This window comes from Pogona vitticeps, chromosome 1 (genome assembly GCF_051106095.1).
Source record: "Pogona vitticeps strain Pit_001003342236 chromosome 1, PviZW2.1, whole genome shotgun sequence".
In the NCBI taxonomy this organism is placed as follows: Eukaryota; Metazoa; Chordata; class Lepidosauria; order Squamata; family Agamidae; genus Pogona; species Pogona vitticeps.
The window spans coordinates 14,686,991-14,700,669 of NC_135783.1; the positions used below are offsets into that span (position 1 = coordinate 14,686,991).

General features: G+C 38.9%; 1 protein-coding gene across 50 annotated transcripts in view; it reads left to right on the forward strand.

Annotated features, from left to right (window-relative positions):
- Positions 1-13,679, forward strand: part of NRXN1 (neurexin 1) — a 1,165,889-nt gene that overhangs the window by 525,241 nt on the left and 626,969 nt on the right. For 43 of the 50 annotated variants that reach the window (XM_078382536.1, XM_078382566.1, XM_078382658.1 and 40 more), the window contains 2 exons: positions 2,990-3,193; positions 5,984-6,010. In XM_078382536.1, the coding sequence (XP_078238662.1) occupies positions 2,990-3,193; positions 5,984-6,010 (231 nt within the window). The remainder of the gene's footprint in view (positions 1-2,989; positions 3,194-5,983; positions 6,011-13,679) is intronic. The other 7 variants (XM_078382594.1, XM_072987634.2, XM_078382625.1 and 4 more) reach the window with 1 other exon arrangement.

Below are 13,679 nucleotides of genomic sequence, written 5' to 3' on the forward strand. Positions count from 1 at the left end.
TTCAGTGATAGCTTTGTTTAACATGTTTAGAAATAGTCAAATAGAATGGGGAAATTTATTATTATTATTATGGTAACTGTAGCAAAACTGATATTTGCTGGAAATTGGAGGAGTAATGATTGTTTTAATATGAAGGAATGGTAGGAAGAGAAGTAGAATATTGCTATTGATAAATTAACATGTAAACTGAAAAGTTTAAAAATGAATATTGAAAGTAAATAATTTTAAGACTATATGGAGTGTATTTTTAGAGTAGGTGTTTGGGAAAGGTAAAAGTTATACTCCATGACAAGATTCGCTATTTTTGGGGGGGAGCAAAATGGGGTACATAAATTAGAATGGAATTAAAATAAATAAATAAATAAATAAATAAATAAATAAATAAATAAATAAATAAATAAATAAATAAATAAATAAATAAATAAATAAATAAATAAAATTGTTATATCCTGAGGATGGAGGGTGCACTGAATGTAAGATACATTTTATGTTGTGTTTCAATTTTGCTTTTGTATTTTTTCTTTCTAGTTTTGTATTATTTTGTAAAGTTTACTTTTAAAATTTTGATTTAAAAACTAATAAATCATTCTGAACAACACCACTGCATATTCCCATATATTCTGATGTACACTCGAAATGTAAACAACCTTTAGCTGAGTATTCAGCACATCCCCCAAGTGTCTTGGATGGACCTTGTCTCCAACTGATCTGCATCTCAATTGTTTACATGTGAGTAGTAGGATACCATGCCATTCACAGCAAGGGATGATTGGATGAACCAGTCAGTCCTGGGTTTCCATCAATTTCCCATGCATTCATTTGGAAGTGTGTTCTGTCCTGTTTCTGCATCAATGTGAAATTGTTTTAAAAGCATGAACATTTCCATTAGCCCAGAATATATTTGTGTACACATTTTGCTGAGAAATATAAAGTTATGTGCCCAGTGTCTCGAAAATACTCACTTCTGAACGTTAATCTGTAACACACACACATTTTTATTTTGACTTTGTGTGAAGAATTCCATCTCGAAATTCAAGAAATGGTCAAAAGTGCAGGCCAACTCCTTGTCAATCCATGTATGAATCTGGGAAGTGTGAATCTAATCCATTTGCTTAAAATGCAGACTGAACAAAATCCTCAGTTATCCCTACTATGCTCTGCTACCACACATTGCATCTGCTGAAGTGTGTTTTGAAACTGTAATGGTCACGGCACCATGGCAGATAATAAACTTTGGAAAAAAGTTTTTTGCAACAGTAGAGGAATGATTAAATGAGTGCATTAAGGGATAGCACCTCCAATAATATGTCATCTGTGACTTATCTAGATTCTGTTTATGAGTCTGTAACCCATTAAGCGATTTGCATGGCCAATAGAAATTGTGAAATAACAACAACAAGAGAGGGAGGCTCAGGTATCTGTTACAGTGGGGTCTTGACTTGAGAACTTAATCCGTATTGGAAGGCGGTTCTCAAGTCAAAAAGTTCTCAGGTCAAATCTGCATTTCCCATAGGAATGCATTGAAAACCATTTGATCCGTATCTGCTCTTTTCCGTCCATAGCTGCTATTCTGCCTTCGACCACTAGAGGGGGATATGTTGTTTCTTTTTTTCTTAGGTCAAGAAAGGTTCAGGGAAGGCAAGGAAAATACAGTCCAGGCAGTACAGTACCAGGCAGTCCGAAGACTGTCTCCCAATCCACTCTCTAAACGCTGGGAAGAGCGAGGAAGCAGACAGGCACCCTTTTCACTGGCCAATAGTTAACTGAAAGTTCACATTTTGCACTTTCCCTGCCTCCCACGTGTTTTTTTTTAGTTCTTAACTCAAATCTAAGTACTTAAGTCAAGTCAATATTTTCCTATGAGAGCGGTTCTTAAGTCAAAATGTTCTTAACTCAAGCCATTCTTAAGTCAAGACCCCACTGTATATGGGAATAATGCCATCACAAGGTGCAGCTTTTACCTTCTGTGCGAGGGTGAAAAATATTAATTCTTGGAAGCAGGTTTGTTTGGAACCTCATTTGTACTTTTGGAATGTGTGATTAGGGATGGGATTTTTTGATTTCTTGGACTACAAACCCATAATTCCCGATCCTGAGAGTTCCACCTGACAGCCTCTACAGGAGGGCTTAGAGGCTTAGGTAAGCTTAACTCCATCCAAGCTTCCTATTGCTGCCCCAGTGCTAACTGGGATCTTTCTTCCTGAAGAGGAAGATAGGCGAAGATAGGTCTAGCTAAGCTTTCCCCTAGATGGGCCTCATTTATGTGTACTTCAGAACTCCCAGAATAAAGATTTATGGGGTTTGTAGTCCAAGAGATGCAAAAATTCCATCTCTGCAGAAGGCAGAAGGCGGCCTTCCAGTTTTTACAATTTAATTTATGTGGCAAGTATACGGTTTTCCAGTTTCAGGGAGGCAACAGAAGAGGTGTTTACTGAGCCTCTGGTGCTCCAGTACTCATGAGCAGTGGCCATACTCAGTATTAAAACACTTGCATCCTTAAGTATTTTTAGTATCTGTCTACTTAGTGTACTTTAGCTTCAAATGTTGTCTTTTAATTATGTAAAGGCCTTGGGTCCTTTTTAAGGAGAAAGGCGGAGCAAAAATATTTTAAAGAGAGAGAGACAGAGAGAGACAGAGAGAGACAGAGAGAGAGAGAGAGAGCGCTGATACGCATCTGTGCCTCATGGCCAGTGCTCAACTCATTCAGCACGATGGATTTTATGATTGGTCACTGAAGATAAGCAAAACCTTACACCCCCGGTCCGATTACCGAGGCACACCTCCCTAATTAGTATTTTCACTCAAGTGAAAACATTAATCGCAAAGAGTCTACATTTTTTGTAATATCTACTTTGACCTGCAGGGTGTCACATGTTCCGTAGGCGACACCGAAAGATTTTGGCATTCATGCAAAGAAATCCAGAATTGTAACTCTCTTGTCTTTTTGTTTTGTTTTGTTTTGTTTTGTTTGCTGCTCTTATATTTTCAGAGGCAACTGTTCTAAGCTACGATGGAAGCATGTTTATGAAAATACAGCTCCCTGTGGTGATGCACACAGAGGCAGAAGACGTGTCCTTACGGTTCAGGTCTCAACGAGCTTACGGCATTTTAATGGCCACAACTTCGAGGGAATCTGCTGACACACTGCGTTTAGAGCTGGATGCAGGACGAGTTAAGCTAACAGTCAACCTAGGTAACAGTCTTCCCCAGCTCCCACCTTAAAATTAACATTTCAAACATCCTTCCTTGTCTTTGCCTGCGAACATCTTTTCCACAGCCTGTTTGCCACTGCAAATAAATAGTCATCTAATATATGCAACCTGTGTGCATATCTATGTATATGTAACAGAAACATATATTTTTACAAGTACATTGTTTCTTTTAATTTTATGTATGTCTTTGCACACTTCACCATAATGCATCACAATTAATTTGAAGGTGCATTCTGTTCTAACTGGAGAAGACCAATGTATCAATCACTTTAACAGGGAACCTGTAACTTCCATTATCCATACCCAGTAAAAATGGATTTAGCTTCAGATTTTCCCATGTCTCTCTCCTTCAGAAATCTGGTGGCTCCTTGAGCAAAGAAAACAGATACCTATCTGCATTATGTATGCAGATGGGAACTAACTGTTTGGGAGGTCCCAATAGGAAAGACAGCTGCAGTGTAGCCCTAGATCAGTGGTTCCCCAGATGTTTTTGGACCAAAACTCCTGGAAGCCTTCACCACCAGCAGTGCTGGCCAGGATTTCTGGCAGTTGTAGTCCAAGTACATCTGGGGACCCAAGATTGGGAGCCACTGCACTAAAATGAGGACTCTAGGGATCCAATGGAGCTTAGGGAGCTACCACCGAATATATTGATCTTCAGTAAATGTCTTGATCTCCCCCTTAGTAGCGTACAGTGAGAATCACAGTTATTTTCACAGAAGCTAAGCTACACTTGTTGCATGAGTACAACTGGATTGCTGTATCCGCAGGTTCAATACCAGCAGTTTCAGTTATCTGCTGCCTGAAAATATTAAATATAAAAGAAGAGAGAAATACATGTTTCCAAGGTGTATTACTAGAACTGGTCACTAGACTATGCTATATATAGGGTTTGCATAGCTGCGGTTTTCAGCTTCTGTAGGGCAGCTTAGAACCAATCCCCCTGTGGAAATGGCAGTCCTACTGTACTGCTTATTGCTTGTATAAAACAGTGTTGTTTTTTCCTATAGTCTATCACCAATATATTATTGGAACCAACTCAACTAAAATCAATTACTTCTCTAATCACTTCTCAAACATTATCAGTATGTTCCCTGTGATTTTAGCATGAGGGGTTACTATGCACAGAAAAACAGGTAGTGCTGACAAGCTGAGTATTTGCTTGTTTTTGTCTTCTCTGTAAAGCAGTGTGGCACTAGATGCAATCAAATCCACTTCTCACTTCCCATCTTCATCTTTTTCCCCCCATTTCTTTAGAAAGCACAAACCATAGTGATATTGTGTATGTGTCTGCCACAAAGAACACAACCCTTCAATGCCCAAAGTCTGCGGCCCTCGGCATACAGCCATGCGAACACAAACCACAGAAGCTCTTCTACAGAAAGGAAATCATGCTTTCGTAGGTTTTCATGGCATTCGGAAATTATCAATCACTGTGTTATTCGTTGAGGAACCTAATGCAGGCTTATGGAAATCTCTTCCTTTTGTGATATTATTTTCAAGGCCTTTTGAACAGTACTTTTAAAAGCTAACTCTGAGGTGATTTCCCCTTTAAATTGCAAAAGTAGTAGGAGAGACTGATAGATTCAAAATCCATTTTTGAGGAAAGCTAGGTCATTGAATTTTGATGACGCTAATTACATTTTGCAGGAAGGAAGGAAATTCGTACATATTAAATACAGAAACTCTTCTCTAGGTTCATACAGAGCCCTCTAGTGAAAACTCCGATTTATGGCAAGCTGAATCATTCCTTCAATTGACAAAATGGCAGTGTCTAGAAAAAGGGCTCTTTCAAGAAAGCTTTCTGTAGAAAAAAAATGTGGGTGATGTTCCCTGGCTGTTTGCAACCACTTTTCTGATGCGGTTGACGACACATGACAAACTCAGCTACATGGAAACATAATCTAGGTAATCTTTAAAAACATATTTTTGTATATATCCTGAAAGACCTCGAAGAGGATTCAACAAATACACTCATCATTAGAGCCCAACATTTTGGTTCACTGTGCAAAATCAAGCTCAAGGCAAACATTTGTTTTACAAATACAAAATTAAATGAAAACTTTGTCCCATCTTTTCAGAAGCCCAACCCCCACCAGAAAGTAGATGAAAGTAGAGAAAGTGGGAAGTATACAAAATAGCAAACCATTTAGATTTAGATTCCCTTTATCCCACTAAAAGATAGATTTCTGATCTGATGACCCAACAATTTCCTTTCTGTTGACCGAATGACTTAAATAGAGGTAGTGCCATTCCAGTGCTAAAGAGACAATGTAAAGCAGTCTCAATATTGCAATATGATGTAAACCTTTTAGGAACTGACTTCTTCTTTGAGGAATTAACTGTGGCCCAGAATGTGTGATTTTAGGCTGAGCTTGCACTAGTCCCCATTGTGATAGAGCACTTTTTTAAAAATTAAAATCGAGAATCTGTTCTTTCACACATGGGGGAGAAAGTTGCAGCCTGCTTAAAGCCAACATCTGGAACAGTTCCCACAATCCTCTCCCCACCCAACCCATACTTAGATTTGTCACCATGTAGCTTTGTTTGAAATTGGCCATATTTTATTTTACCCTATACAATCACTTCTATTTATAAAGTCTTATCACCATATATCTGCGTTTTGTGGCAATATGGAGAGAACCTGAGCACACAGTGGCCATGTTTGCATGTGTCTGTCCCCGGAAGGGTGGAATGTGATTTTATTGGATGTCTGCAGCTATTACTTTGAAGGATAAATTTTCATTTCTCATCTATTCTTCCCCATCTAGACTGTATCAGGATTAACTGTAATTCCAGTAAGTGCCTATTCAAAATTTTTAAACTTATGATGCAATATTTATACATTTTAAATTGAAATGTGGGTCATGTTATTTTTGCTTATTTTAAAAAAAACTTGCATTTGGAAAAGATAATAAATTACACAAAAGCACAAAGAAATCATCACAAAATAATCCATTGCTTTTCCGCTGTGTTTTTTTTTCTCCTAGAAGTAAAAATTTGTGATGTCTTTTCTGAAAAAATAATGATGATGAAGGGCTTTTAAAGGAAACCAAAAGCACCGCAATAAACTTTGAGAAATTTCTCGGTATATTCCTGGGATCTTTAGGATGTCCATGAGATTTTCCCTGAAGTGACAGTAAAAAAAAAATGTGTAGATTACTCCTCAGGTAAAACATCTGAGGGATTTTGAAGGACACTGTGAATGAAAGCACCAATGCCAATGGAGAAAATAATATTATGGTCAGCAACCTGTTGGCTCATTCAGCAAGAATGATGTCACCATTATCATATTCAACAAGAATGGTGTCACCATTATCATCAGCCTGCCACTGATCAAATCTTAATCAGAGGCAATCTGCTGCTGACAATTACATCATTCTCACTACAGAAAGTCAGGCCATAGTGGTGTAGTAGGATAATCCACAGGCACAACATGTGCCATTAACTCACTACACACCTCCCCTTGTACATTAAAAACATACTGAAGCACTGTTTCTCCACTGCTTTGGTTAATGGAGGAATGAAGAGTGTGTGCGCTCACAAGTCTGGCCACCGACCACATGTCATTGGAGAAGGATGGCATTAATTTTCTACCTGGTGAGACAAACTTTAAAGAGTGGTAGAATAAATTGTTTTCTCTGCTAGCAGAAGCAATCCAAATTACCCTAATAGCTGAAATGTTTCAGCATACTCTTTGTTGTAGTGAAAGGCCACAAAAGAAATGAAGGAACTCTTTATTTTGGACAGAAGTGAACATGGTCCCTGACAGAGGGTAGTTTGCGTCCAAAATGTCTTAGATGGAGCAACAATTAGGACGGCTGCATCAAAAGCAATTAACTAAAAATAAATTCTACTACCTTTTCAGGTTCATTTCATGATTCCCTACCCTCAGCAGGCATGCGTGGAACGACACTGTAATAGCCAAAGAACATAAGGGCATGTTTAAAAGGCCCTAATGTCTAGTGAACAAAAGAATATTGTACCAGTCATAGTCTGTTCCTTTCTGGGAGTCCAGTGTGACCGTGGACACTAAGGTATCTGCTGAGGTGCTAGGCCTGGAGCCACTTGGCTTCCAAGTAGCAGTGAGGAGCTCGGTAGCACTTAACGTATATGTTGAATTTCCTTTCAATAATTGATCCAATGGGTGCACTTCAAGGAGCCAACCATTGGACTCAGCTCCACATAAGGAGAGACACTCATTTGTCTAGTGCATTCTCCCCTTTTGCTATGGAAAATCCATGTCTGCATGGCTTAGTACCTTGATCTTAAACAAAAAGAGGAAGGGAAAGTGAGAGAGGAAGCAATAGAGCCAACATGTCGTGCAATATATAGCCCTTCGAGTCTGAACCCTAAGAAGAGTGTGGCAGTTCTTTGTATTATTTCCATTCTTCTTTTTTCCATTTTTGCAATTCCCCCAAAGAGTTTATTCCTACTCCTAAATATATATGCATTTGCTAAATGCATATTGCTTAGTAATAAGAGAGAGAGAGAGAAGGCATTCAGGCTAATTTTTTTTAAATAGCCTACAATATTATTATTTTTGTGATGGTTTCTTTTGCACACTGATCAATTAAGATCTCTCAGACTGAATGTTTTTTTTTCCTTTGTTCTCCACATCATGCTTAACTGATGATAAATATTTAACCTCTCTGATATCATTATATGTTCTGAAAGAGGATTGTGGACTGTGGTTTTATTTTGAGACTGTGGATCTCCCAAACTTTCTCTAGTAAGTACAATAGATTCTTTACAGTGGGAAGGATGTTCAGCATTGAATATATTCTTTGACAAAAGCAGCTCTGTTAAACCAAGTGGCCAAGGGTATGACTTTATCAAAACTAAACCATTAAATTCCTATCAACTTCAGTAGGAGATATTCCAGTGTGCACTTAACTCCTACATGAAAGATTAGGGGACTCAAAAGTAGTCATCTTTGTTGGGGTTTTGCTTTACCTTTCTGTACACCAAAGTACATTCCTATCATTTAAGTGGCACTTATTGGGTTTGATGCAGTGCAGGAAAGGGAGAGGGGAACGCTTAATGGATTATTCTCAAAGGTACATTTCTCAAAACACAATGGCTGGAATCCTGTTGCACAGCTCTGAGCGCAACAAGAAAATGCAGCAACGATACTGAAATCTGCACAACGGTTGTGATGGGAACCCATACAGCTAATTGCACAATTGAATTGTTGTGATCCTCTTTGCCTAGGTGTAGTGCCTGGCAAAAATACATGGACACAACTTTACATTCCAGAAAAGCAAACAAGAATTCAGCTTCTTTTATTTTTATTTTTGTTCGTTTTGTTTTGCTCCTGAAACTATCCAGACCACTTATTTGTGCAAAAAAGAAAAAAAAAACTACAAAGGTTTGTAAGCACCTTATCTAATTTGCTGTTTTAGAGTGAGCAAATGGTGAGTTGTAGGTTTTTCAGTATGCAGTACTGTAACATAGAAAGTAAAAGAGAGGAGAGAAAGGAAACTAGAGCAGATGTAGATTATTTTAAATCCAATGGATACCTCCCATGCTGTGTTTGTAGTGGTCAAAGCACTTTCTTTCTCTCAGCAACCAGCCCTCTGGAGTACCAAAAACCTGTTGAGCCTTGTTTCCTCCAGAGCAAACTTTCAAGAGGGAAGCAGGCTGCAAGAAACTGGCAAAAGCTGCTTTTTTTCTTATGGAAGCACTGCTGGGTTCTGGATCAAATATTGATTTATTTTCTCAATAGTTTTTAATTCCAAGCTTTTTTTTAAAAAAAAAATTCACATTCAAATATATTTTATATTTAATATATTTTATATTTAAAATAAAACATGTATGTTATACGTTATAGTGATATGTTATATTTAATTGCTTTTGGTTTAGAAGGAATAAGCATAACCAGTAACACTTTAAATAGTAGTGTGTCGAAAATATGAAAACAATTCAGGAGAAGGTGCTTGAAAACTCAAAACCTGCTTCTCGGTCACGGCTGATGTTTGAAGGGAGGTATATTTTCATATCTAAAGAAGGATTGTTCTTGCAATTCCAAATAGGCCTCTGTGCAGAGCAGAACTAAGCCAACTATTATTTTAACTATAAAAGAAAGCAGTAATTTGTTACGAACACAATAAGCAGCCTTGGTTATGGTGGGAAAAAAGGATTGGCTGTCTGGAGCCAACCACAGTCAGTACAGGAGGATTCTCAGATTCCCAGTAGGATCTCCTATAATTATTTCCTATAAGCAAGAAACTCTTTGAAAGAAATCTAAGGGAAGTGCCTACAATGTTGACTTCCAAACTTCCACATAAAAGCCACAAGAGATGCTATCTCCACGGTGTGAGTCAGCACATTTGTTCGAAGAGTCAAAATTTCGGTGATCAGCTCCCTGGCCAGGAGGGCCACCAGCACTCTAACTCTACAAGCAAATAATATTAATAATAATAATATAATTTATTGTCATTGTAAGTATATACACAGTATACCATACAACGAAATTCACAACGAAATTCATATTCTGGATTTGTGAAGGCTTTTATGGCTAGGATCTAATGGTTGTTGTGGGTTTTTCAGGCTCTTTGGCCGTATTCTGAAGGTTGTTCTTCCTAATGTTTCACCAGTCTCTATGGCCGGCATCTTCAGAAGACAGGAGTAGCACTCTGTGCTCTGGTGCAGTTTGTTTGTGAGTGGCTTTTTTGGTTATTACATAACCAGTAATACTAATTAAAGTATTACTGGTTATGTTTATTCCTTCTAAACCAAAAACAAGCTGCACCAGAGCACAGAGTGCTACTCCTGTCCTCTGAAGATGCCGGCCACAGAGACTGGCAAAACATTAGGAAGAACAACCTTCAGAATATGGCCAAAGAGCTCGAAAAACCCACAACAACCAAATAATATCCTCCTATGTTATTTGCATCTGTTAGTTTGGTCTCTAGATTTCATGGGTTCAGACCCTACCTTACTAAAAAAAAAAAAAATCCAAAATATATGTTGGAGTCCACTATCTTAAATTCAAAGTGCAGACCTGAAATTTGGGATGTGATATTTCACCTCAAAATATTTTAGCCTCTCTTGAACTTTTAGGAGGCATTAGAAATGGTCAACAGTTAAATATTATAATCCCTTGCACTTACGCTACAGAAATATCAGGTGCTAAATATGATAAATGTGATACAACTACATGTCAGACAACCAATCTCGTTTGACAAATGACTGGAATATTTAGAGAATATTTACAGAATATTTGAGATCAGAGTTCAAAGAGCAGAATTTTGAGGACCATATTTTATTTCAACTCCACTACAAATCTGATATGTAATTTTGACATAAAACTTCAGTGAAACACTTTGCATGGTTAAGTGAGTACCATATTGCTTAGGGATACCATCGATCGGAAGTCCAAGAGGGTGATGGCACCTTAGCCGGGCATTTACAAGTGGGATCTCCATTCCACTGTTATCGTGGACCACCCTAGTTTACGAATCTACAATTCCAATGACCAGATGTTGCCCAAACAACCTTGAAGGGCCAAACAAGTATGTTTCCCGCTAAGAGTTGTTTGGGTTGTATATGTACTGCAGGTGTACAAGGTAGGATTGTTACCATTGGTTCTGTAGAGGGCCTCTGTGTTTCAGCAATGAATGTTGGCGTTTTCTTATGGATCTGGTGAAGATGTTGACAAGCAATCCATTCTTCCAGGAGCTACGCTGTTTCTTCTGAAAAAACAGCATCTACGGTGCACTTATGGAAAAGAGGTAGGTCATTTTGGAGTAGAGCAGCAATGTTCAAGAGGCAGTTTGAGGAAATCAGGAAGTAACTCAGTTAGACCATTTGGAACAAAGCTAGTGGAAAGTACCCCAGAGAAGGGAGATAGAAGGTTCCAGGATGTATAGAATCAGTCTGGTCACTTAATACTTTGAAGCAAGTAGTACACAAATACTTAGAACAAAGTCACAGCATAAATATTGCTTCCTGGACTGTGATTTTCAGCTTCACATTCGTTGTTTAATTCTCATGCCAAAAGCATTGTATGTAATATTTCTGTGGAACTATTTTAAAAAGTACAAAAGGAAGAGGAATATTAGAACAACAAAACCTCACAAATCTTTTGATAGATGGATGACTGTAAAGATTTGGAACATTTCCCAAGATGATTCCTTGCCAGTGTCTTGTGCAGTACAACACAAGATCTCTCTTACACATCCCCACTGTAGTTGCCTGTGCAGACTTTTGACTGAACATGTGAAGGTCTGCAGATCCTCTGTGTGCAGGGTGGGAAATTTGGGGCAGGGCTTACAGCCATGCCTTCATCCCCATCAAGCTTTGAGTCCTGCATACTTTCAGGCTGGATACCAGAATAGGACATATAAGCCTAGAACTACTATATATTCACTCCCTGCAATTTCACACAGGTTGCTTCATTTATTTATTTATTTATTTACACCACCTTTCTCCTTAAAAGAACAAATAACAACTTACACCACACAGTATTTAAAAGCTAAAAGCAGCAATATACAAATATTTAAAAGGAATGAAACAAGTATTATATTAAGAACGAAAAGTAGAATTAGTGCTAAAATACTTTAAAAACAACAGAGCATAACAATCCATTAAAAAAAAAGTACTAAGACTGTCCATTCATTAAGGAAAAGCCTGCCTGAAGAGAAAGATCTTTGCCTGCCTGTGGAAGGACAGCAAAAAATACTAGCTTCCCATGCAAGGGTGTTCCAGAGTCCAGTGACAGAAAAGGCTCTCTCTCATGTCCCCACGTAGCGCACCTGTGAGAGGTGGTGGGAGAGAAAGGCCTCCCCTTATGATCTTAATGCCTATGCAGGCTCATAGAAGGAGGTGCAGTCTTGTAGATTGTTTGGACCCAAGCCATTTAGGATTTTTGTTTGTTTGTTTAAAACACTTTGAATTGTGCCTGAAAATGAATCAGCAGCCAGTGGAGCTGCTGTAACAGGGGGAGTTATATGTTCCCTGTAACCTCCAATTAGCAACCTGGCTGCGCCGTTTCGGACCCTTTGGATGTAACTAGGGCATGTGCCATGGTAGCCAGAGCAGACCTGTCAAGAAATGGATGGAGGTGGAGCACTAGTTTTAACTGTGTGAAAGCACTCCTGTCCTCTGCTAAAAACTGGCCATCCAAGCTCAGAGACAAATCCAGGAGCAACTCCAAGCTGTCCACTTGTGTTTGCAGAGGATGCGTAGGCTTGATCTGGTTTTTGACTGACTAGGAGCACCTCTGTCTTGTCTGGATTAAGTTTCATTTTATTAACCCTCATCCAGTCCATTACTGATACCAGGCACTGATATCGAACCAAAACAGCTTCCTTGGATTTAGGTGGAACGGAAAAATAGAGTTGAGTGTCATCAGCAAACCCCCAGACTCCAGATGGCCTCTCCCAGCAGTTTCACATAGATGTTATATAGCATAGGGAACTAAACAGAACCCTGAGGGAAACCACAGGCCAAAGGCCAGGGTGTCGAACCGCAGTCCCCCCAACAACAGCCTCTGGGTTCTCCCCCTCACTTGGAGACACCGTAACCATGTGACTCCAAGTTCCATCCCAGACAGCTGACTCAAAAACAGTGTAACCTCTAATTTTCAGCCATGCTGGGTGGGGCTTCACTCCTCATTTATGTGACTACTCCTCCACCACCACCCCATGCAGGTTTCCAGAGCAACCAGAATCAAAGGATTTATTTATTAATTTAATTTAATTTAATTTAATTTAATTTAATTTAATTTAATTTAATTTAATTTAATTTAATTTAATTTAATTTAATTTATATCCTGCCCATCTAGACCGAAGTTTACTCTGGGCAGCTAACAACACTCAAGAATAATAAAACAAAATAAAACAACAATATTAATACAATTGAAGATAGCAAATAAGTTAGGTATTGACAGGAGGGAAGGCATGCCTAAAGAGCCAGGTCTTGAGTTTGCTCTTAAAAACACCCAGGGAAGGAGCCAGAGAAATTTCTGTGGGGAGATTGTTCCATCCACTGCCGAGAAGGCCCACTTTCTTGTTCTTTCTCTTTGGGTTTCCACCGATGTTAGGCCCCTCCACCGCCCATCATGAGTAAAGCGAGTGATTCGGGTAGATCTAGGTGGGAGGAGGCGTTCCATCAGATATCGAGGTTCCTAAACCATTTAGGGCTTTATACATCATTATTAATACTTTGAAATCAATGTGGAAACAGACAGCCAATGCAGGGCAGCCAGAGTAGAGGAGATATGTCGATGTTTTCCCACCCCACTAAGAAGTGTGTCCCCCGTGTTTTGCACCATTTGAAGCTTCCGCATCAATCTCAAAGGTAACCCCACGTAGAGCGCATTACAGTAGTTTATAATCTCTAGACTACAAGTGCAAGACTACAAGAGTGGCGAGTGCCCCACCATCAAGATAGGGATGCAGCTTGGCAATCAGCCAAAGATGGAAATAGGTGGTGAGGACCACTGATGCTACCTGGGACTCC